Source organism: Ruditapes philippinarum, unplaced genomic scaffold, assembly GCF_026571515.1.
Source record: "Ruditapes philippinarum isolate M1 unplaced genomic scaffold, ASM2657151v2 ctg3014_1_1_1_1, whole genome shotgun sequence".
NCBI lineage: Eukaryota > Metazoa > Mollusca > Bivalvia > Venerida > Veneridae > Ruditapes > Ruditapes philippinarum.
In genome coordinates this window covers 230880-258206 of record NW_026851588.1, presented here as the reverse complement: position 1 = coordinate 258206, position 27327 = coordinate 230880, and the positions used below count along the sequence as shown (strand labels likewise).

Sequence of the window (27327 nt, the reverse complement as noted above, 5' to 3'; positions counted from 1 at the left end):
TTCGGTTTCGGTTTGAATTGTTTTATAATTTGAATGTTAATTACGTATTGAATTCACATGCTAAATGTTCGTATGGTTTCGTTATCTGATATTTTGTTTGGTTTTCCAAGATACAAAATGTACTAAAAAAAGACCGGATTTCCAGTTTATTTTTGGTCGTTTGTGGTTTTTCTAACTCATAATCTGTAAAGGTAAATTGTCGACAGTAGCGATTTCATGAGGTAAGAGTTAAAAGGTATGTATGCTAGCTTAAGTGATTCATTATTGTCGCCTTTGATGTTATATTTCATGTTGCAATTAGAAATAGATATGTATCCATTTAACATTTAAATCGTTCTTAGCAATGGAAGTTAGAAAACAAACAGTGACTATTACATCTGAATAATATGTGCAGCGTTATTTGTGTGATTATTAAGTCGTCAGCATTGGACAAGGCTTCACATTTTAACAGTTGGTACGTTGAATATAATTTAACCTTTAAATCAAGTTTGTTTAAGAATAGATGAAGTTGTCAGCGCACAAGTCTGCATTTAATTTTGTGTATATATGTATACGATAATGCAAAAATAACAAATTAGTTTTTCTAATGTTATTATGTTAAAAATAGACGACTGGAAATCCAAATTATATTTGGCATCTGTTTTTTATTAATATGTGTATGAGTCAATTACGTTATCACTACTCGGCTCATGTGATTTATAAAGTGGGAAAATTATTTATTTTCTCAGCGCAGACTTTGATCAGATGATGAATGCTGTGTTGTTCTTTTTGAAATTGTTCCCTTTTAATTTTGAACAAGAAAATAATAAAAAAGAATGATTTTTTTTTTAAAAATATAAAAAAATTGGAGTTAACGTTGAGCATTCAACATGAAAACCTTGGGAAATTTTCATTTAAATCGTTCTTAGCAATTGTCTTTAAATTGAAATTTAAAATGCGAAAAGCATAAACAAGATTTATATGCAACAACAACTTAAACACAATAATGTTTTATCACTTTCACTATTACAATCACTTCTCCATTATATACATGTTGCTACTACATGCGTAAAAATTAAATATGCAAATTTGGAAAAAGATTTGCCACAAAATAGTCTTTTTATAAGGGGTTTACGTTCTTCAACATCGGACACGTTCATTGCATCAACATCGCATTTTTAGATTAATAGATTTGTTTGTTTCTTAAGTGTCCCAAAATTATAACTCCAATTGTGGCTGAGGGTTGTCTTACGGGTTGAGGATACATTTTAACCCTACGTGATTGTAAGAGACGACAAAATCGGCTCAGCCCCAGCAGGTAAAGCGATTTTGGGCCCATTGTTTGCTTAAAGTTTGTAACACACGAGGTTATGCAAAATCATATGTCCTGTTTCGGCGCGATATGACCTACAAGGTGCTGATACGTCGTAAATCAAAATAAAACTGACAAAAAATAACATTTTAAATGGAAAATACTTACATATATTACATTTCAAGATTAGACGTCTATAAATAGAGCCTAACTACAATAATAAGACTTAAAGTATTATATCTGATTTATAGAACTTTCTAATATTTATGATGATTAATCATTAAAATATGTGAAACACTTATGAATACAAAAAATAAACACGAGTAAAACTGTAAACAGATTGAAGTTTCAGTTTCCAAACAAAGCTTATTTGTTAAACTGAAACCGTAATGTAAGGTAGTTCAAGTACTAGTACTCCCATATTTCGTTCGAATTTAAATACTTTATTGAAATACACTAATTAGAGTGCAAAAATATGAACTTCGATGCAAATACAATGTTTATATCTTAAATGTGACATTATGCCCATTAAAGTGTTAATGGTAAGTGTACTGGAAACTGACATAACGTCTATAATTTTGTCATCATTGTTTTATTGTCATTATTTTTTACACATAAACTATCAATTATTCATGAATTTCTTTAAATAATTGTCGTGAGTTATTATTAATATTCATTTGATAAAAAGAATGTTCTTAGCAGTTTTTATATTCTATCCTAATCAATTGTCATTTGTAAATGACTGGTCAATTACCATTATAACAGTCAATTTTTTTTAAAATGTATGTATATTTAATTCAGCTAAACTTGAGCACGTAAAAGTAACATAATGTCATTTTAATATGTTTGTACAATACATATAATTATTCTTTTCATTGCGTCATTATTATCAATACATGTTGTAGAAAAACATTTTATGACCAACATAGGAAATATTTAAAGCATGTTTTTAGGCTTGAAGATGTGTTGTTTACAGATAAGAGGCTAAACTTTATCAATATCTGTGATTAATGGTTGATAGATAATTAAACGTACATGACAGATTCTGATACATAAGTTGTCTTTAAAAAATATTTTGTCGTTTATGTAATTTCACACAGTTTAAAGGGCTTCTTGCTAGGACTTTAACCTAGAATTCTTACAGTTGTAAGCGTGTTTTCCTTTACACTACAAGAAGTTATCCTTCATCTGTAAACAAGTTATGCTAGAGATTAGATTTTTCCTACCTTAAGTAATACTATAAAATTCTATAGTTTTGTATTAAACGGCGAAGGAGAACGACATTCTACACTGTTAACAAACCATGTTTTATTGAAAAATACTTCATCTTTTAAAAATAGCTTAAACAATGATACTATTTTGTATTCTAAAGTTAAGTCTCTGACATATTAAATATGCGGTTTTTGAAGAGTATTTGAAAAAACGTTTCTGTTCAATCTCCAACCACATGCTTTTGTAGTGGTATTTTGGCTGCACATTATAAGCAGATAGGAAAGAGTGGTATTTTGGCTAGATAGGGTTGGTGAATGTCGCTTTTCCTTTTTGATTCTCTTTCAGATGTTATATTGTAATGCAATAAATCTAAAAAGCCACATAGTGTTTTTGTTTTTTATCAATACCTTTTATGTTTTTCATTAAAGAATAACGGGTGTTTCAAAAACAGCCAATTTTCATAAATTTCATATAAGAAATTATGATTGTTTTAGTTTACACACAATGTATTTTAGTTCAAAGTATAAAAATCCGACACCCTATCGACATAATGTCAAATCCGATCCTGGAACCAACCGGGACTAAGCACTGAGTATTAAGTTTCTTGCTGAGATAAAACACAACGGCTTGCCGCTGATAGAGTTTTAGCGGTCCTTAGATTACAAGTACGATTGAGTTATTTTGTCATTTCTGTTAAATTTGTGGATTTGCACATAACCAATATTTGGGAATGTCTTTATGTGACAGTACCTGGAAGTAAATTAAGTCCATGGAACACAGCAAGTGTAAGATGTGGAAACTCTAGAATACGTTACAATAACACGCGCAGTATGAAGGAATGTAAAAGGAGTGAAGAAAGTTTAAGAGCTGCAATAAGTCCAGAAAGCAAAGACAGTTTAAAGAGAATAGCAAGAAAGTGCATGTAGATACTATATCACCAAAGCTAAAGATTTACTGTTAACCAAACTTGGCAAATGTTTAATTATACTGATTCACTGTTTCGATTGTTTGTTGTAGCAAGCATTACGATTAGTAAACTGACGACGAAAAATGAAAGGAGTATTTAAGCCTTCCTGTTTCACGAAACTGCACGTGTCTAAATGCTATAATAATTACTCTTCTTCTAAAAACTTTATACTATTATCTCCATCTCTACACAGCATAGTGCTTAGAACTTTGGCATGAAACATTGTGTAGCGAACTTCCATCAAGATTGTTCAAAATATAGCTAGCTCGTGGGTCAAAATTTTACCCACCCCGGGGTCATGTATTACCCATTTATATATAGATTTTTTTTTTCAAATCTGCAAGAGCTTGAGCTTATAATTTTTGAAAATTAAAACATTTTTTTTCTGATCTACAAGAGCTAGAGAATAGATTTTTTTGCAAAACAACCCCAATTGTCTATTGTGCCTCTCCTTAGAGTGGCGCCCGACCCTGAGGCCATGATTTTCTCTTAAAAAAAATAGTAAAATTAGTTTCCTTCAAAACAGGAAAAGCTAGAGTAGAGTTCAAATATTTGGCATGAAATATTGTCTACTGGACCTCTACCAGATATGTACAAATTAAAGCATTGGGATCAAATCGTCACAAAAGTGCAGTAACGGTGGCATATTTTTATGTTTTTAAAGCTACAGGTAAGAACTCTATTGTAAATGGAAAATTTAACTGTAATATTTGTTGACCTAGCTTCCGACCGAGTGAAATAATCTATGAAATTAGAACTATTAACACAGTTTAAGACAAATAATAAATCATTTCAAAAGATAAATAACAAATGTTAATTCTGCAAAGACAACGCTTGCAGATATTGACACATTATTGTAATATGTTATATGTTTTCTTATCTCTTGTTGAGTCGTAACAATCCCAAGAGCCAATAGAAATATGAATATTACAATTAACAACAAATCCGTTTATATTTTTTTCACACTGAGTAGTAGGCTAGCACTTTTGTTCTGTATTTCGATTTTTGAAATCGTTGCTTGGTTACGCCGAAAGATTTTCAGTCTTGGCAACGCCTCCTTAAGATAATCTATGAATGAAAATCGTGATTCCAGTGCGCAAAAGACATTGATATTAATAATTGTAGAAATTACAACCAAACGGTGTAATGAATTCAATTTGTTCCGTAAGATTTAAAATCACCTTATTCGATTTGTTTTTATATACGAATATACTTCACTTAATCTGGAAAAAAGCATACCATATAAATTGTATCTTTTTAAATTGTTACATACGAAAACTACTTTTCCCACCTGTTGCATATATTACTGTCATTATAGCTATAGTCATTCAGTTTATTTGACGATGAGTAAGATACACTCTAGAACGCACCTAATGTAGATCTTCTGTAGATCTCCAGCCTGTGGTGCTTCTAGATTGCTGATCGACCTCCATCATCAGCATGGTGCTCGCCGTCACTGATATTTCGGCCCTTATTCATGTATATCTGCTCGCGAGTGGGTCCACTGTCTTACGGTGTGGAGGTCGATTGCTTCCAACTCTTCTCCTTTCGTCTCAGCCACAGCCAGCTAGATGCACGCTCGGCAGCTTATCTTAGACTCTGGATTGTCCTACGTCTATCCCTTCCAGTAGTTCCTATCGCTGTCATCGGCACACAGATTGCGAACAGAACCCTCGCACACCTACTTCAATAGGAAACAGCCATGTATACCAGCCTCTCTGTCTACATTGGTTGAGTAGCTCTGTATACTTTGCTTTCTATCTTTCGTCGGCCTCTTCACATCTTGTCTCCCAAGGTACTGTTAACTCAATTATGATGAATTTCTTTCCTTTTCAGACCACAGTACAATATCTGGTCTTAAGTTGGTCTGGACAATACTTGGGAAAACATGCTTCTTGCTAAGATCCACCTATATAGTTTAAGAATATTAAAAATATAATTGAAACTCCCACAATTAGAGCAACCTTTTTGATCATTTTGCTGTTTTATACAGTATGTGTTGTTGTTGTAAAAACAAAGACGAGTGTTGAGGCCGCCATGTAACCTTCAAAATAAAAAAAAATTCTCAAAAGAAAATGAATCCACTTTAAGTTTATTACTTTTGCATGTTCTTTATTACATTGAACTTTTCGTTCATAAAAAACACATTGTGACAATTATTTTGCGGCGTAAAGAACTTTAAAATTTATACAATGGTGCTTTTGTACAGTAACTTTATTTTTGTTGAGTTAAATTGAATTCTCTGGTGGCATAGAATTATTTTATCGTCGTACCCAAATTAAATGTGCACGTACAAAAATCAAACAAACAAAAAAACCCCACTAAAACGTGCAGCGGTGCTATACTACTTATGTAATACTCCTATGCACTTAAGACGGTTTTCAGTGGTAAAGAAACATGTGATCATCGATTTATGTGTATGTATAGTTTATCAAATGCAAAGTAATACATTTTATTAACAATTACGGGTCTGAAAGGTGAGAGTTTTTTTCTTATCATTTACTTTTAAGATAAAGCAAATATTTTAAAATTGCGATTTTGCGATTTTGATGTTGATAATTTAAGCTCATTTATATATAAACAACTATTAATAAACTTGAGGGATCCATTGGTTTAACAATAAATACGTTTATAAAATTTGTCCTGGTTATTTTTAACATCAATTGATTTAATAATCCATTATTACAATGACCGTAACTGTACATTTCAAACTTTTATTTCTTTTAATTTTTTAACATATATTACGTAATTATATGCATTTGTTTGTTTATTTTGTTTATATCTATTTTATATTGAGTACCTTTATGATGTAAGTCAAAATTTGAAGAACTTAAATGTTAAGAGTTACATGTTATTTGAAAATCAAAATTTTATACCAATTTTTAGATATTAAATCGACATTGAATTTTTTTGTCATAATAATGGGATTCCAATATTAATTTCCCATATCTTATAAATAGCGTCGAGTGGATGATCATGACTAAGTCTGGCAAGAATAAGACATTCAAAGATCCTGTTTTTTTTTTCATACATAAAAAATCCAAAACATCAAAGATAAAATAATAATTAAGATAAAAATATTTTTCATTTTGATGTATGAAGTAATCTTTAGTAATACTTCTAAATTTAGTTTGACGAGGGAAACCAAGCATGCAATACAATCATAAGTATTTCTTTATTCTATCTTGTGTGATCATTGGGTAAACTTTCCGTATAAATTGGAATTATTATTTCAAAATTGGTATTTATAGTATATTATTTAGCTTACGAGGGTTGTTCAAAAAGTAATAGGACTGTATACAAATTCATTTAAATTCCATTGTGTTAGAAGCTATATATAAGCTTATTGAAACACTCTTGAATCCGTTACTGGAACCAACTAGTACTAAGCAATGAATGTAAAGTTTCTTGCTCAAGGAAACAACGGCTTGCCCTTGAGAGGGTTTGAACCCACGTGGTCAGCAATCCTTAGATTACTAGTCCGACGCGTTTATTATTTGAGTTCATTACTTAAATGATACGTTTCGTTTTTTCTAGAAGTGTACTATCACATTAGGGTGATGCTTTGAATTTCACTATTTCACCTAAATTGTCATCACTTTTGCCGTTGTCCACCTTATTAGAATTTAACTTATTTGTTCAGTCTTTTTTGTATTACAAATTCAATTATCTTTCAATTATCATCAGTTTAATGAGTCTATCTCAGTATCAATCAGTAATATTGGGATGTGAAACGAAAGATGATATTTTCTGAAAAGTTGTAGGTTTTAGCAATACCCGTTCTAATTGGAGAAAATTAAAAAAAAATGGTATTCAAGATTTTTTTTCATATATTTTTCTATAATTTTACTTCTTAATGTTGGCCATAATAGTGCAAGAAATCCGTGCATAAAATAGGGTGAATTGTGCACCTCTTGTAAAAAGCATGAAACTTGGCATGGTGGCAGGAAATAGTATTTCAATTCATTTAAGCCTGGGATCCACTTTTTAAAAATCCAATATGGCCGCCAAAATCCAAGATGGCCGCCATATATTTAAATTTTCAGAATATTTGGATATTTCAGCTGTAGTCATACCTAGAATAGTATAAAAAGAAAGCATCAGTTCATTATATTACAGATTAATTTATATTCAAGCCTCTGATCCAGGTTGTGCAAATCCAAAATGGCCGCCAAAATCCAAGATGGCCGCCACTTATAATTTTTTTCAAAATATTAAAGTTTTTAAGCTGTATTCTTTACAAGTCAGTATATAGCACCACTTTATTTTATTACACATTTATATATATTCAAGCCTCGGATCCAGGTTGTGCAAATCCAAGATGGCTGCCGAAATCCAAGATGGCCGCCATATTAAAATTTTCAGAATGTAATAGTTTTCAGCTGTTGTCGTCATTACAGAACAGTATAAAATAACACCAATTTAAAATTTTGGTATTGCATATATATTTATATTCAAGCCTCGGATCTAGGTTTTGCATATCCAACATGCTTTCCAAAATTCAAGATGGCCACCATGTTGAAATTTTCAGATTATGTTAGCTTACCAGCTGTAATCATTTTAAAATTAGTATAAAATAGCACAAATACATTATATTACATGTTTCTTAAACATATCAGTATGAAGAAAATTTTTGGGAGACGTATTGTATTTGCCTTGCCGTCTGTCTGTCCGTTCGTCCGCATTAAGCTTGTCCATCCTTCACAGGTCTAACTACAGATTAATTTATATTCAAGCCTCTGATCCAGGTTGTGCAAATCCAAAATGGCCGCCAAAATCCAAGATGGCCGCCACTTATAATTTTTTTCAAAATATTAAAGTTTTTAAGCTGTATTCTTTACAAGTCAGTATATAGCACCACTTTATTTTATTACACATTTATATATATTCAAGCCTCGGATCCAGGTTGTGCAAATCCAAGATGGCTGCCGAAATCCAAGATGGCCGCCATATTAAAATTTTCAGAATGTAATAGTTTTCAGCTGTTGTCGTCATTACAGAACAGTATAAAATAACACCAATTTAAAATTTTGGTATTGCATATATATTTATATTCAAGCCTCGGATCTAGGTTTTGCATATCCAACATGCTTTCCAAAATTCAAGATGGCCACCATGTTGAAATTTTCAGATTATGTTAGCTTACCAGCTGTAATCATTTTAAAATTAGTATAAAATAGCACAAATACATTATATTACATGTTTCTTAAACATATCAGTATGAAGAAAATTTTTGGGAGACGTATTGTATTTGCCTTGCCGTCTGTCTGTCCGTTCGTCCGCATTAAGCTTGTCCATCCTTCACAGGTCTAACTACAGGTGGGATTTCAACTAAACTTTACAGGAGTAATCACATCGTCAGATACCCACGATTGATAAACATGTCACATAACTGATAAATGTTAATGGTTCGGCCGTGGGTATCCGACAATCGAGTAATCAGTACCATCCCAAGTTGTGGACATCACCGCCACGTTCCGCTTCGCTGCACAAAATGGCCGCCAGAGCTAAAAACAGAAATATCTTGCCCGGTCTTCACTGGTCAAACTACTGGTTGAATATCAACCAAACTTTACAGGAGAGAGCAGTACCATCCCTATTTGTGCACACACATCACCAGCACGTTTCGCTTCGCTGCAAAAAATGGTCGTCTGAGCTATTAATAAAAAAATATTGTCCGGCTTTCACAGGTCAAGTTACTGGTGGGATTTCAATGAAACTTCACATGATTGACCATGCATAGTTTTGGGAGACATATGTTTTTGTGACAAAAACCCATTTAGTTATGAAACTGTTTTAAAGCATCCGATTCATATTGAAACATGCTCATAATTAAATTGCTCAGATTTATTTTTTAAAAGCATTTTACTTGATTAACGAAAACTCAAAAGAAACAAAAGAATATTTAAAACAAAAACTGGAAGTTAAACCATCTCATAATTTCATAAGTCCTAGGATTTAGGATTAACTTAGGACTCTCCATGAAACGCAGCCCTGCCCTTGAATAAAAATCTCTTTGCTAATTTTAGGTAATTTCAAGGGCAAGTAACTTGCAAACAAACTAAGCTGAGCCTTATTCCATGATAAAATATGAAGCTGACCTCCTATTGGGTCATTGTGCAAGGGCTAAAGGAATGGTGTAGAAACTTTTTTATATTTTTACCAACAGCTATGTAATTTTCCCTAAAAAGAAAACTCTTCATCATAATAATTTCAGAGAATTCTAGACTATGTAATTTGTATTTTGATAAGAATAAAAAATTAAACGTAACTCAAGACTACTTGAGGTAGTTTATGTTCAGAGTCAAAATTGACCAGTTCTTAAAAAAATTGTGGATACTATAGGCTGGTAAATTGCTGAAAATGTTAGAAAAAATGATATTTCAACAGTTGTACATCAGGTTGTTTTATACTAACTTAAGCAAGGTAATGTTTAAAGTGTTTTCAACTAATACTAATCAGTATAAACAAGAAAACTTTAGTCAATTATTTATAATTAACACCTATTGATCTAGTACTGAAAGTCTGTCAAGTTAAGGTCAATGTTCATTGTTATTGTGATTCTAGAAGGAGTAAATAAAAAATAAAATGAAATAAAAATAAGCTGAACAAATGACAACCTCATGAATTAAGCTAAATGTGGCATGATTTCACTAGTTCTTGTGTACAGTCCTTTTATGACAGTTGTGGAAACCAAACAGAAGTAATTTAATCTAAGTAAACAATTTATAATTTGTTAAAGTTTTTCCATTGATTTTGAAATACAAAAAAAAAACCAAAAACAACTGAGTTTATAAAAAAAGACATATGCTTATGTAAGGCTTAATCAGACATTTCAACTGCTTTAGAATATAAAAGGGAAAAATTAACAAGAAATTTAAGAGCGTTGCCCCTGGAATGCAGCCCCGAAATTCGCAGTAAATCAGTAAGTTAGCATCTCAATCTTACAATTATAATCTCATATCAAAATTGTCAGATAGAAAGAGCTGCAAAAGTCTAAACTTGATCTTATATAAAGCCACGAATTACTAATCTTCATAATGCCAAACACTTAAGTTTGATTACAGAAAAACCCAAGATATTTTGTTCAATATCATTCTGCTTTTCTTGTTTATTCAAAAGACTTTGCCAAAATAATAAAATAATAAGAGTCTGATTCCGTTATCTATAACACAAAATATATGCTGCTTAAATTACTAATAAAAAAGAACTCACAGCTGCAGTAAGACGATCACAAGGATGATGTAAACTAAATTTATTTAAAAGAATTGACAGGAGAAGAAAACCCTTACATCACCGACACTAACTAGTATAAATCATACTGAACATTTGGTTCGAATAAGCTAAGGAATTGTGCGCACTAAAATATAAAATACAATAGAGTATTATTTCACCCTTTTCATACATTAACATCTACAGAAGCGCGAGGACGCATTCTGAGCCCTCCTTCTATGGGCTCAGGATTCAATTTCTGTAGATGTTGATGCACAAAATAATGTATTAGTCATTCTGTTTCGGTGATTTTACGATATGTTGTTTTCCGCATAAAGAAACTGGTTTTGTATTGATTTTAACTTAAATTTTGCGTGTTATGTTTTGATAATAAGGTAACTGGGGATCATTATTAAAATCAGTGGCTTTGCATGGTATCAGAATCATGCACATCGACAAGAGCTATCGGTAGGACATCATAGAGCGCTCGACTGTTCTCGGTGCTTTAAAGCTAATCAAGAACCTAGATTATGAAGAATTCTCTATATTTAATGTAAAAATCCATGAAAGAGTTATTGAACTTTAATGGTGACCTTCTATAATGCTAAACAATAAGTCTATTAGGGTTTAACATATTCCAACAAAACCAACTTGCATGAAAAACTTAGCCAAATTGTAAAGCTGACGCCTTTGGTGTACACTATCAGTTGCTCCCTATTCATTTAAATATCAAGCTAAATAATGTGCTCGCATGGTTTTATCCATAAATGCAAGTTTTTTTTCTCTGTAAATGTACATCTGTGTATGCAGTTTTTATGCAAGATTGCCACTTTTTTTAGTTTATTATATGTATGAAAAGTGTTGATGATACAAATTACCTTTATTATAGAAATTTGTCAAAATATTATCATTTAACGGCAGCCATATTGGATTTTGACGCCATTTTGAATTTTCTACCAATACTACTTCAGCATTTTTCCAAGAAATTAATATTTTTGACCTATAATGTCAATTGATATTATTTTCTAGTCATAAATATCTTCATTTTGACATGCCCTGTGTACATTTTACTTTTGGCGGCCATCTTGGATTTCGGCGGCCATCTTGGATTTTTAAAAAGTGGATCCCAGGCTGAAATAACTTGAAATACCATTCCCTGACACCATGCCAAGTTTCATGCTTTTCACAGAAGGTGCACAATTTTTTCACAAATTTCTTGGACTATAAGAAAAAAGTGTTAACTTACCAGCGGACTTTTCTTAAAATATCATTTTGTCTGTTTCTTTTCACGTAAATATCTAAATTATTAATTTTATGTCATATCCGGAACTTATTATATGCTGTACACCCCATTTTCTATAAACGTTCATTTCTCAAATGCTAAAGATTAAAAAATTCAAGTTTGTTTCAGATGTAACGTTAGGATAAAGTAACTTTACTGACATAAACCCGGTTCATGTTTAATAACCTGGCAGAACTTATAGTTACAACACTCAGTCATTATAACATTACTATGGGAATGTTCTAGATGCATCTATAAATAACTTTATAGCAAAATAGATACAAAATTGTGTTTTCCTAAAATAATGTTAGTCTTTGCTCAAACGTTTTCTTAAAATGAGAACGCCTAAATTAGTTGTTTACTTAACCATTCATTTAAAATAACCTTTTCCCTTATATAAGCGTGTTTCGACGGCTTTTTGCCCCCCCCAATTTTTTGAGGCCTCAAACAGTGAAAAAAATGTCCTATTTAGGCCCCAAACACTGTTTTTCGTTTAAGAAATGTTGTTAAAAAAAAGTTACCACTTTTTCGGCGCAACCCCCATCCAAATGTTACATCAGGGGGTTGCCAGAAGGGGGATGTGCCCTGTTTGGGGGGGTTTTATCGCCAAGAAAATTTTGGACATGTGACAGGCTAAAAATGGCCTCAGGTCGATCTTAAGGTAACTAGTAACCGACGCTGAAAAGCCTTTTACTCTATCTCAATTGATTTAGAAGTTGCAGCACTTTGAAATCAGTTTTGATGAAAAAAAAAAAGACAATGCAAAATAGCGATTTTTGGCAATTTTGAGACGTCCCCCCGTTGCCATGGTAATAGGAAATTTACGATTGAGCATGCTGTTACTGAGGCTATGGTCTAGTCAACATTTATGCCAAGTTTCATCAGTATTGAAGCATTTTTCATAGTTTCATAGCAGTTGGAACTTGTTACAGGAGAATTCTCAATGAAAACGGCCATTTTTCGCAATATGCTTATGGGGTAAAAGGTTAAACATCGCGTTTATCTGGTGTTATACTACGCTTTCCTAGCAACTTAGAGCACTGCAGTTTGCCTAAAGACATAGACGATGAGGGGCTTATGAGTAAACGTGGTTTTTACAAGAACTAAATAGTTTGGATTTGATATCCAGCGACGATTGATAGATCTCATATTGGAATAACAATAAATTCAATCACAATCATTGACATGTGTTCTATTTGTGAACAATTATGTTTAAGTGAAATTTATACTGTAATCCACTGATATGATAATTATATTGAGACAAATATGGGAAATGTAGGGATCTATAAAAATACTCTTTCAATATAGAATACCTTCGGATTCATGAAAAATGTTAAATTTTGATTGAGTGGGTAAACAGATACCGTTTACCATAGGAACTCTGGAACAGGACCGCATATTGCGGCGCATAAATCCGAATCCATACCGGCTTTACATATTGTTTGTCCGACCTTTGAATATCTTTTCTTATTATGCGAGCGGGTGGTCTTTAATTATCTAATCTCAATTCAATATAATCTGCTTGTTTAAAAATCAGTCAAATTTACGGTATATTGAAAAAAGAAAAGGAGTGACATCCGCCATTTACCGCAACGTTCTCTGGATATGCTTGATTTTTGTTTTAATTTTTCTAGTAATGAATACCAGATGAGTGCCTAAAAAATTTATCCATTGATCTTGTTTTGATATTCCTTTTTTCAGTTAGGCAAAATCAGTTGGACTATATTACTAAAGTGTCTGTTTTCTCCATGTTAACAAATTAAAACACGAATACGCCCGTTATAATGCCGCCTATACATGTCAACACGTGTAATCCACAGGGGGACCACACAGTGTTTGGATGGTATATACTGCTTGATAGTGACCTTAAAATGAGATTTTAGTCATAACCTTATAATATGTATATAAATATAGACAAGGGGCATTACTCGCTAAATAGAGAATTTTCGATCACCCTCAAATTCATGCGAGATTTTCCACTAATTTAATAAAAAAATTCCAAAAACTATACTGCGTTGCATAGCTTATATAATCCACAATTGATAAACGCTAACTCTATTCTAATTCCCTCAGCCCATTTTAAGAAATTTATTCAAAACCGTTCACTTCTGTCACAAAATTGCTTAGTCGTACGAGATGTCGCAACACCAAATTCCACGGGTAAAATATCAATTTTAAAAGGGGTAGGTACAAATAAACGCATGCAAACAATAACACAACATAGTTTCTATTACCTACCTGCGCAAATAGTCGTGAAGCGCTCTATATTCGTCTGTTTCGAACGAAATCTTCAAATCAGAGCAGAAATCTGCTTCGACGTAGACATCTTGGGGAAACCCCGGTCACGTGAGCAGCCGGTGTATCGAGACCTTTCATTAGTTCGGTAGGAACTTTGTTTATAACGACAACCAATGAAAGGTTTCCATACACCATGACCAGAATTTCCAACATGTATTCGCAGAAGCAGATTTCTGCACTGATTTGAAGATTTCGTTCGAAACAGACGAATATAGAGCGCTTCACGACTATTTGCGCAGGTAGGTAATAGAAACTATGTTGTGTTATTGTTTGCATGCGTTTATTTGTACCTACCCCTTTTAAAATTGATATTTTACCCGTGGAATTTGGTGTTGCGACATCTCGTACGACTGACAGAAGTGAACGGTTTTGAATAAATTTCTTAAAATGGGCTAAGGGAATCAGAATAGAGTTAGTGTTTATCAATTGTGGATTATATAAGCTATGCAACGCAGTATAGTTTTTGGATTTTTTTATTAAATTAGTGGAAAATCTCGCATGAATTTGAGGGTGATCGAAAATTCTCTATTTAGCGAGTAATGACCCTTGTCTATATTTATATACATATTATAAGGTTATGACTAAAATCTCATTTTAAGGTCACTATCAAGCAGTATATACAATCCAAACACTGTGTGGGCCCCCTGTGGTGTAATCAATAAACCGTGAACGTCATATCTGGACGATACCTGATAGTTGACAAAAATACCGGGAACAAAATTCTGAAAAAATAGTAATCAATTGTAGCCAAAGGGGAAAAACTCATGCCGAAAACGTTGCGGCGAATGGCGGATGTCACTCCTTGTCTTTTTTTATAATACCGAAAATTTGACCAATTTTAAAAGAGACAGATTGGGTTCAATTGATAATATATTTTTTGAGGCCATATACTCGGATAATACTAAAAGATATTTAGATGTAACAGAAACGTTTTTAAAAACCGTTACACGATCGAAAATATGCGCCGCAATCTGCGGTCCCGTTCTCGAGTTCCTATGACCGTTTACATCATGTCAAGCGTTTCATTCATATACTTCCTATACGACCCGATGTCAGATAAAATTAAAACCACTCACTCACCAGATTTTTAGCTATATTTAGAATTTGCTACGATATCAAAATGGTATTTTTAGAAAATTCGTAATTTCTAATTTTAGCCTTTACAATTTTCAGAAAACAGCGCGATACAGGGATTCCAACAGATTGTGTAACTATAAATTTACTTATTTGCAATTGTATATGTTTTTTTCTTTTGTTTTACATAAAATATAAAGAAAAAGAAACAAACATAAATAAAATAAAACTAACCTTCGTAAAATCCGATTTTAATTATATTTTTGTCACACAAGTTACTATTAATCCATTCATTTCATATCGCTTTGTATCCAGAATTAAAGTATTTGCTTTAAAAAATATTTGTTTACATAAATTGTCTTACTTAAACTTTTCTATGAAAAGGTATTTTTTATAAAAAAAATTAATGTGTTATAATCATAATTTTCTTTACTGAACATTTTCTGTTTAAAAATAGATATGCATGAACATGGTAGTTTATATAGTCCTTGGTTGCTAAATGAGTCACAAGTTTCTTGTGCGCATGCTCAAGAGAATTTAATCAACGAGGACATAAAACAATTTTAACTGATACTTGTGAAATAAACTTTACCCATGATATTTAAAATTAGTGACTTAAATTAACTTGATTATGTAAAGAAATAGTAATTAAAACCTTATTTTATAATAATTTATAATAAAAATAAACCAAAGGGACATAACTCACCTATCTCTTAAAAGAATCTACATTATGCTGACAATTATAACAAAAATGCAGTAACAATGTTAGAATATAGGTCAATTGATGCCATGGTAGCTATGTGGTCAACTTTTTAAGGTTATAGCTCAAAGTACCGTAAACCCTCTTGAGCATCGGCCCGTTCAAAATAGATCACTAATAGGACCTTATGATCTGATTCAACGTTGTAATTATATATTTTACAGTTATACACAAACTAATAAAGCTCTAAATTCTGCAATTAGAGGGAAGACATTTTTCAAAGTCTTTAAATATAAGGGGCGTCCGTGGCCGAGTGGTTAAGGTCGTTGACTTCAAACCACTTGCCCCTCACCGCTGAGGGTTCGAATCCTGACAGGGACTTTGGATTCTTTTATGTGATGAAGCTATCCAGCTAGCTTACGGTACGTCGGTGGTTCTACTCAGGTGCCCGTTCGTGCCTGAAATAATGCACGGAAGGGCACCTGAGGTCTTCCTCCATCAATAAAGCTTGAACGTCGCGATATGACCTATACTGTGTCGATGTGACGTAAAACCCAAAACAAACAAACAAAACAAAAAACTTTAAATATAATGTAAAATCAATTGACTGCATATGGCGGCTTACTTTTACCATATAATCATGAATAAACAATTCAAATACCTCAACTCTAGATATTCCAGGTTTGGATAAGCAAATAATGATAGCTTTACGCGAGATCAAGTGAGCTCACAGGCTCATAACACAAACATGGTAGTTGTTAATCCTCCGAATAGCTCTAAGTATTTGGGTTTTGAAGCTCTGAAAAAGTTCAGACTGTAAAATCAATTGATTTTAACCCTTGTAGAATCAGGTCAACTATAGTCCGGGGCCAATTTTGAGCCCATTGTCATGACCTGAGCAAATATATAAACAATGCTTTACACCAACATAGCTTATTTTTAGGTAACCAAGTACAACTTAAAAACTCTTTCTCTATGTTTCTATGAAAATATTAAAGTGATAGTTAAAGGGCGTATTTTGATTTGTGAAAAGTCTACAAGGTAGTAATACTCTTCAAATATATTGGTCCAAGGCTTTATGTCAGAAAAGGGGTTATTTTAAAGATTATTTGAACCTTCCTCATTTGAACCGACAAGACAATATGTTTATTTAAGTCTCACCTTTGTACATACATCAACAGAATATAACAGTTATAAAAGAAATACTTGTACAAAACCACTCTTATAGAGTTATTAGAGACTAAGAACGTGATATTAAATAAAAACCCATTTTAAACAAAATAAATATATCAAATTATTGTTAAAAGCTGAAATATGTGACAGCAATGAAACTTATATTACACAAATAAAACAAAGGCTTACTAACTAGTTTTCAACTTTTGACTATGAGACATGTATACAGAGAAATACATTATATAATAACTAGCGCTTTACACATAATATATCAAAGCAGGCTTTAGCAGAATATTTTACAATATTTTCATTTGATAGCAAATATATGAATTTCTTATTATCACTATTCGTTAGAAATCTGTCCTTTGTTTTATATATGTCGGAAAAGCGCCTCTTTTTGGTGCAAATAAAGTGGACATATAACAAGGACATGTAGCTCATCTCCAATGTTATTACTACAATTAAAACATATTCTTTCTTTAACTGGCACAGCTTCATAATTGACCAGTCTCAACTTTTAGGAGGAGCTACTCCACACGGATAATGCGCCCTATAATGTATTTTTGTTATTTTTGTTTGAATGTACATAAATTTCTGTTTCATTTTCATTCTTGAATAGTTAATATTGTCTTTTTTTGCCATTTGTTCGTCCGATAACAGAAATAGTTGAACTTAATTCCGTTAATCAATTATTTATTGAATAGTTGATGTTCGAAAAATTCCAAACTTCTTATTTCAGTTATTGTTCCTAAGAGTGAGAAAAGACTGTAAAAATGGCGCATGAAACGTTTAAGAAAAAGCTGATTGAATTACAGGAAGGTATAGAAAAATCAGCAAGAAGGATACAATCATTGCAAAAGGTAATAGTTTTGAATGAAATGTTAGAGAAATTGGCCAGTAAAGAAATTGGTGACAGATATGCGAGCATGAAACTGATAAAACAAAATGTTTCGAAAAGATATTTATTATACAAGATTGCCTTCATGACGGAGAAGGTTTTAAGATTTTTAACTTTGAATCAAATGTAAAGTATAATCCTGCCAGGCACATTTGGACACTTTATTGTTAAGGAGAATATGAAAGGTAGGTGGTTCTACTCTAGTGCCTTCTTATGGGACTTAAATATTTCTGGAGGATCGAATTAACGGAAGGGTCGCCTAAAATACTCCTTCATTTGTGAAACGCATATGTACGGTGGTGTCAAACCAAAACACAAAATATTTTCTTGATAATGCACGATAGCCTTACCACCTTTGCAGTAAAGGTACCTGAACACTATGTGAATGGACTTTACTAAAATCAAATAATTTTATCTTAAAACGTCTTTTAAAAAAATATTCCAAAATAGATACAACTGAGGAAGAATAGAAAAATAATGTTAATTAATAATGATCTGTGCTCACTACAGTCCTTGCAACAGATGGCGATGGAAATTGAACAGACAGAACAAGTTCTACAGGATTTTTGCTCTTGTAAGTATTAATTAACCAAAATGTTAATGATATTTAAGAAATCAGTTATTAGTAATTAAAATTTATTTCAAACTACATGAAATAATGTGTATTTATTTTTTGTCTTACTGTTAATTCCAACCATTTTGTATCGGGAAAATAAATATAATTTCAAATATTGTTGAAACCGCATTTTATTTATTTAGAATCATAAATCAACGGATAGTTATGTTCAAAATCATTATCATTTAATACTTACTGTATTGAATTTTTTAGTATATAAGTATATACATAGTATGTATGACAATTGGTATTAAACCATTTTCGTTCCCGAAATTAAACTACTCTTTTTCCGATATCTACAGACAATGGCATGCCTCCCGTTTCACCGTATATGAAATAACTTGCCGTCGGACTTTTAAGTTAAAGGATATGTGGAGGAGACCAAACGATCACAATTTTTTATAACAGGAGTAAATTCTCTGGACTCAGTAGACTTATATGTGTCACTATATAAAGATGATGGACTAAGCAACAACAACTAATAATTTCAATCAATGCTTTTATTATTTGAGAAGTTCTTACAAATTTTAGAAGTATAATAAGGAAATGATATTTATTTCTATTAAGAACAACTCTACTTATTATTTAATTTAGATTATATCAATGAGATATTTTATATGATGTTGACAATAAAAAACGTAAACTTTTGCTTTTTTGGACTAAGTCTAGTTAAGAATTTCAAGGGTAAGCCTTGTAGTACTGACCATAATAGGTACCAAATTTTATCCTAACTAACATTGCCAAATTCAGCTTATTTATACCATTCAATTATCACTGCAACAATATGATTGGTTGACTATAATATTGTATATACCATGCAATAAGTATGACAGATAATAACTTATAACATACTTTGATTAACTGTTAACTTATATGACCGTAATACCCATCCTATAACACTTGTATATTAATCCGGCGTAATGTGCCTGAACGGCCTATACGATACTTTAAAAACTCATTTTAAATTAAAAAAGTCGGGGCATATTGCCCACAACATACGGTACTTTTGTTAACTTCTGATATCAAAGTCAGTTTCAGTTACAGTGTTGACTGAGCATATTCCTCCCAAGTTCAACTTGAACTGTTGTAAGAACATTTTAGGTGTCTATGTTATCAAAGGAGAACTACAAAACGTTATAAACGACTTGATATTTAACATTTTCTACTAACTAATTATATGAGTTTAGTTTAAAGATATTTTATTCATAATAATACACAGTAAATAATATACATTCATTATGAAATCATATATAGTTCTTCTCTTCTTTATTAACTAACATACCAGTGCTCTTGTTTACACATATAATGTTTTTATTTGTAATAATGACTAAAGATCGACATAGTAACCTTGGTTATAAATGATACCCGAGCTAATTTTGTGCGTATAGTTTAAAACAAACTAACACAAAATTTAAAAAGCCTCCAGATTTTTAAAGGCATACCTGACCATTAAAGTTTGTCAAGCAAACCTCATGAAATTGTATTATAGAATAACTTGCTTGTAAATGTTGCACATTTTATGCAGTGCGTTGTACTGTGTAAATTTAAAAGAGAAAATCAGATTTACAAATATTGGAGCAGTGATTGTAAACTGAATGGGTTTGAAGCTCTTTAACACAATCATCTCTACGGGTAAATTAATTAACATGATGTAGTTTTAAGAACAAGGGAATATATTTAACAATAATATAAATGCATATTATTTAAGGCACTGACAGATCTACTCCTCCAAAATATCCCAAGTATGCCAGCAAAACTGCCAGGGTGTCAAGCTACAATGATTGTGGATACATTGTGATACCACCAGATAGTTTGGCTACCTCAGGATTTTTCTATGCAGGCTTTGGTGACTGTGTTAGGTGCTTCCAGTGTGGCGTTGGTGAGTACTTTACTGTAGGGAAGAAGAAACTTGCTAGTAAGCTGAAGTATTTTATCACATGCATAAACAGGAACGCACCATATGAAGATTGAGTTAATAGCTATGAATACAAGATAGCGTAGATATTTATGTATAAAAACCTGCCTAATATAACATCAAAATAATCATGTTGGCATAGCTTTAATTGTGTTGCTTATCTGATTTAATAAGAAAACATGTTTTTTAAATTTCTTTTGTTTTTAAATAAAATACAAGTTTGTACACTTACTAAGATAGATACTGGTAATATACATATTATATTTTCAAGTCTTTAGGGGCTTATTGAATTCGGTTTAAACGCATCTTTTATAACTTACGGAATAAGTGCTTTTCATATTAATATAATATCAATTTGATTGTAAATAAACTTGATTTTCAGGTCTTCGTCATTGGTCAGAAGAAGATGATCCTTGGATCGAGCATAGTAGATGGTCAAAGGATTGTTTATTTGTTAAACAAGTGAGAGGTCAAGAGTTCGTGAATCTTGTACAAATGGCTGTGCAATATTATCAGAATGTAAGTTTCTTATATCATCACGGAAATGTTACGCTTAGTAAAACTATTTAACATTAAAACAAATTAATCAATCTTAAAGTTTATAAAAATTCTATCATAACTAGTAATTTTTGTTCTTGTTTATATAAAATTCCTGATATTAAGATATTGTCATATTCAACAAAGAAGAGAGTAACCGGTTTTAGTATCTGTCAATGAAACCCGCTCACATACAACCAACTAAATGAAGAAATATATTCGCTTGTTCTTTTCATACATATTAACATTCTAAAGCAACATTTAAAATGCTTTGCTTTTGTATTTTCTACTTATTATTTTTTCGTTTCATTTCATACTAAATAATACTTCACAAACAATTAATGCGCCGTATGTTGAATTTCATCTTAACCTGTTTCAATTGATAAAGTATAACAAGAATATTACACCATTCATAGTCAAACTAATCAGTCAGTAAAAGTGCTAGCATGACGTCACGACTCACTTTTCATGTGGTGTGAAGTTGAGTTTATCAAGCACCGATGTGAAGATAATTCAGTCGCAGATTGACATTTTTATTTGATTGGTCAATCAAGTTATACTTGAAAAAAAAAGAAACCCACTCTCTTTAAGATGCAAAAGATTTCTTCATTTCCTTATTTTTTATATTTTACCTAAGCGTAGGATGCGAAATGTGCATATCGGCAATCAATACTTGAAAAGTAACCTATGCAAATTTCCATATTCGTCATTTTGGGATCACAATAGGATGTCGACTTGACGCAAAGATAACAGCCACTCGGGCATATGACCTTGGTGTTCAGTTCCTCATCGCAAACTGTATTAACAAGCCGATTTATACCACCCAGACCGATATTACTTACTAGATATTATTAGAAGTGAGAGTCTGCCTTACACAGCACAGAGTAGAATAATAGATTTGTGTACTTGAATAAATATTCATCCAATAAACATTTCAGGTTTAAAAAATGACTAAAAAATGTATATATTTTAAAGTGTTTTTATTATAATAAGATACATACATCTTCTTATTTACTTTAACAGACAAATGGAAACAGCCAGGCTTCAGTCACCATTACAGCTGGTGAGATCAGTTTAAAATTATAATATATGAAACATATTAAAATTGGTACCATAAAAGCCTTGTTGTATACTTTGTGGTAGTCTATGCGGATTTCCACGAGCATTTTTTGTTTCTGTTCAAAAACGTTATTTGTAACAATTCTTACTTTTTTGGAAGTACTAGTAGTCAGTGGGCAAAAAATATATTATTCAAAGACTTTGAAATTAATGACCACATATTGAAATGCAATGAAAATGTATAAAAAATATATTATATAACTAGAAACTAGAAATTTAAAAAATACATATTTTAACACTTTATTGTGATCAGACTTTTATGTATTTAAAAGCATCAACCACAGAGTACTCTGCCAATGCTGAGATGCATACAGATGCTGTCCAAAGTGTGCTAGAGATGGGCTACAGTCAAGATGTTATACGGAATGCTCTACGTGCGATAAGAAATAGAGATGGTAAATGATTTAAGTTTTTATTTTTAATTAACGTAACTGTAATATCACGTTATCAGATAATCTGATTTTTTTACTTTCCCCTAGATTCCAGCCATATGGAAGAATTAAGAAATGAGTGCACACACACAGATAATATTAAACTTCCAACTATTTGTTTCTTACCATATCATATTTTGAAATCTTAAGGAGACATTTTAATTTATAACCTTAATGATCCGTTCTAGAAATGATAACTAAGAGTTCATACGTACGACGATAAAACTGGACTTTTATAGCAAATAGAAAATTCTGGCCGAGAAATTCATGGAACATCATAATATTAGACTGGATTATTACACTTGTATGTTAAGATAGTAGGGGCTAATTTTAAAGCAATTTAAGAACTGTATTTCATAGACAGTGGCCTTGATTTTAAATTTGAGTTCAGTATACTGCCGACGTTATTTTAATGGAAGATATAACGATGCAACGGAGCTTCATAATTCAAAAGACGTATTGCGATAAATGGTAATAAACTATCAACACGGAAAATAAGAAAATGATGGTTTTAAGAAAGCGGGGTGATTTTAAAAAATGAACAGTGGTCGTATTGTGTCACTTAACTCGAAAAAGTAAAGCACTTTAATAACTTCAAGGTAGTATATGACTCTAACGGATTTTACATTCACAATGTCTCATTACATTTTGAGAAAATGTTATTTCTGACCCTTTTGTTTGATGAATGCTTAATTATTCGGTAGTGATATGGGAATGTACAATGTGTAAGGAGCTTGACAGAGTACTTTTGAACTTAGGTAAACGTGTACTAAATTTGTCTGCAGTAATGCTGGTATTTACTGGTGCTTTCCATTGTTTATAAGTAGATTTATGAAAATAATAAAATTCTGGTGTACAATCACACATTAAGATAATTGTACCGTTTCGAAAATTGATTCATTGTTATGGCCAAAGACATTTTACATGTCGATAGCCAATAAATTTTGAGACCTTGTTGCGTTGCGGCGGACAGTCAAATTCGGTTTCTGTTGTTACTCTAATGGTTTTGGATAGATATGGGAAACCCCATAAAATATCAAGGCAAATATATGTGTTCCAATTTTTAAACAGGGACTGATAGATATCTTTATATAAAACTGGAGAAGTGACTTAGAAGGCAATAATGTTCCTTTGGTTAATAAAAAGATTAGATTCAAGTTTTGAAAATTCAAAATATCAGGTTGATATCTTCTTAATAGAGTAAAAAAGCCATAACAAAATAGTATTAAACAGTCATATAAAACATTGCAATGCATGCAGATTAAAAATATCTTATTAATATTTAAGATGGACGGACATTAAGTACCAGAATGTTGATTGAGAAAATCTTAGACTTAGAAGATGAAGAATCCGCCTCAGTCCAAGGGACACCAGAGAACCAGATTAGCATAAATAATTATGGTTCAGCGTCATCAAAAAGCGATTGCATTGAATCAGTCGGTATGTGCGATATGGCTCCAGCGAAAAAATCAGACAGTGGACTAACGAAATCATTCAGAACTCAAACACGTATGTAGTGCATTTCATTTATAAATTGTCCCATTGATAATACAGTGTATGGAACTACTAACATTACGTACGTCGGTTGTCATAGGCATTTGATTTAGAGTATATATAGAACTGGCTGGGGCAAATAGACATTGCAAATTTTAAGTAAAGGTAAAATGGTTATGTTAGTTAAAAAGAAAAATTTCTTTGTGTATTTCTTTCAAATTTGTTCAACTCGCGGTCCGCGGATCAATATGTCGCTACTTACGGGCCATTTAATTAACATGAATAAAAAAAGCCAGAAGTATCACACATTAGAAACAATTGGCCTTTAGATTCAATTAATCTATTTAGAGCGTGGCTATAGGTCAAGTATTTTTTATAAATGTATGTATTAGTGCTGAAAGTGCATCACCTCTACAATAAGTTTTACACTGATATTTAAATAATCACTTACCATTTCATAAATATTCTAAATCGTTAGATTATGTGTCCCTTTCGTTTTTTTCCTCTCATTTAATATTAATATCATTTGCTTTAACCTTGGTGTAAATGTGATGTTCACTTATAGATTCATATGATAGACGATGACCGTCTTCATCAGTTCATGTCGTTACTATTTGTTCCACAATAAAATAAACTATTGTTTTCCAAAATTTAAGTCTAGATTATTCACACCTGCAACGCGTTTTATGATATCATGTCTTATTTAAGGAAAACACTGCAACGATACATTTTATAGAGTGTAGTGCTATGTTGTTTGCAACGCTTGTAACCCTTTCAAGTTTGTTCAACAATTTCGTTCATAAATTTAAAATTGTGTGGCCCTTATTTTGTTGTGTATCATTTTGTGTTTTTACTAAGAAATATTCAGTAGTTTGTTTAATATTTTACAGCTTCACTTGATATTTCATGTGATGGAATTGATGAAACATTGGAGCTGAACAACGAAAACCAAAGACTGAGAAACATACTATTTTGCCGCCATTGCAAGAACAAAGTTCGTGAAGTTGTGTTTCTAAGTTGCCCATGTCCACATCTTTTGTTCTGCAATGATTGTTACTTATTTTACGATATTTGTCCAGTGTGTAACACTCTAGTCAAAGCATTGATGAATGTAAGGTGGTAACAAATGTGGTATAAAGGCGGGGTGGGGTAGTAAAAAAACTTATTTTCTATAAATTCTAAGTCAAATTCTTCGGTAAGAAATAAATGCGTATTTTAATGAGTACATATAATGTGAACAAATATTTGCAGTATGAATTTTACATATTCTCCGATGTTTGAAAATTGCTTTAGAAGCATAATTGAACGCATAAAAAATATACAAAATTTCACCTAAGTGTGGTTACAACCTAAATTACAGCATACAGGATCTTTAAATCTGCCTTCTGTCCCAAATGTGTGGGGAAAAACACTGCCATTTACAAGACTCATCTACGAACTATAGGTAATGGCATGGAAACTGCACAGACTTAGTGTTTTTCAATCAGATATGTTATATTAATTTATATTAATTGGTGTCAAAATGCGGTTTTAATTACAGAGTGTTATTCTTCCTTGCATAAAGTGACAGTGAATTGACTTGTTTACATTTTAAATGTAATGTGATAAGTGTTTGCAGTATAAACAGTTTGCGGCTAACAAGGCATTCAATTTCGTGATATGTTTAAATTAACTTTTTTTTAATTATAACATTTCTGTAGATTGCATACCAGATAGAACAGCAAAGATAAAATATTGTTGTTGATTTTAAACAAAGGTTTTATTAACTACCTTGCTGTAACAGACTGTTGAAATTTATGACCATTATTGTTTGCGATGTTATTTCAACTTACATGAACTCGTTTGTTACATAATGAAAGAGTTGAAATACTATTGATGAAGTCTAGGTTAATAAACAATGACTAATCAAATTTAACTACAGCAATGTTACTTAAAAATATATTCGTTACTGTTGTTAAAATAATGATTATTTGCTTGAATGTTATGTATGCCTACACAAAAATATTCTGGAAGACGCCTCAGCGGGCGCCTTATTATAGATTATACATTATGTGTATTGACTATGTTGCAAACATCTTTATGAATTCCATTGTACGGTGTATACAACAAATTATAAAAATATGCTGACGGTTTCTTGATACTTTTTGGCATAATAACAATGTTAACTTACTGAAATCATTATTATAGTAGCACGTTAATAGTATAAATAGTATAAATCGATGTTAACTTAATCAGTTTCTGTACTGTAAAATGAACATGTTATATTGACAAAGTAGTATCTTTTATTGTTGTTTTTTATACATTTTGCGAGGATCATTCCATATTTGAACTTTTGTTTGCAAAGTGTTCATTATTAAGATAATAATTTTCTAAAAATATATTTTACTTAGGGGATGCGTTGATTGAATGCCGCCCTTCCTTCTTGATCTTGTTTTTCATATTGTAGATTATATATCTTACAAACATTGGCTGAAGCGACCTTGTTTATACTTAGGCAACATTGATTCTATTTATTGAATGATTTTCGTAATGAACATCAACTTGTTAACAAATGTTTATCAAAGTTATCAAATAAAAGGGTATTACTTTTTAATGTGTGTTTGTGTTTGGATTAAGAGATTATTTACCCCTCAATATTCTTTGGACTTTATTTTACAAAAGCTTTTTTATTTGTTTGTGTTCTCTGATAGTTTCCCTAAGTTACACATAAGGTATATAGGTGAACCATCTTTGTTTTGCGTTATAACAAAAGTACAAATATTGTGAAGTAGCAGTATGTATTGAAGACAAATATATCACCTTGTTTACATGTTGCTTACCTTTTCACAAATATTAAACATCTTAATTTCCTACTAGTGATCAGCATCTTACATCTATTTTTAAATCCTTTATTGCACAATTTAAAAAAAAACATAATTGAACTTTCGCCATAATGACAATTATTCGTTTGCGAGACTTAATATGTTTTTGAGTTTTTTTCGTGAATAAACTAGAGGTAGAGATCATGAGTTTTTCTGGATATGAAAAGCTAACTTCTTTGCTAGGGCAAGCGTGAGCATAACTCTATTACAACTTTTCTCTATCTTTTTTTTGTCAACGAGACAAACA

General features: G+C 31.6%; 3 protein-coding genes across 3 annotated transcripts in view; 2 read left to right on the top strand and 1 right to left on the bottom strand.

Moving 5' to 3' along the window:
- Positions 1-15650, bottom strand: part of LOC132753517 (uncharacterized) — a 62920-nt gene extending 47270 nt beyond the window's left edge. The window contains exon 1 of the mRNA XM_060744100.1: positions 15571-15650. The gene's annotated coding sequence lies outside the window, so the exon portion shown is untranslated. The remainder of the gene's footprint in view (positions 1-15570) is intronic.
- LOC132753760 (death-associated inhibitor of apoptosis 1-like) lies at positions 190-22466 on the top strand. Its single transcript, XM_060744317.1, has 7 exons — positions 190-235; positions 15436-15469; positions 17949-18069; positions 18618-18681; positions 20432-20602; positions 21021-21157; positions 22199-22466. Exons 3-7 carry the CDS (start codon positions 17983-17985, stop codon positions 22259-22261), a joined length of 522 nt encoding a protein of 173 aa, XP_060600300.1. The 5' UTR covers positions 190-235; positions 15436-15469; positions 17949-17982; the 3' UTR covers positions 22262-22466.
- Positions 22467-22571: 105 nt separating this feature from the next.
- On the top strand, positions 22572-27087 carry LOC132753423 (E3 ubiquitin-protein ligase MYLIP-A-like). The gene is made up of 3 exons (XM_060743929.1): positions 22572-22689; positions 24013-24234; positions 25110-27087. The coding sequence occupies exons 1-3, from the start codon at positions 22599-22601 to the stop codon at positions 25340-25342; spliced, it is 546 nt and encodes a 181-aa protein (XP_060599912.1). The 5' UTR covers positions 22572-22598; the 3' UTR covers positions 25343-27087.
- Positions 27088-27327: the final 240 nt, after the last annotated feature.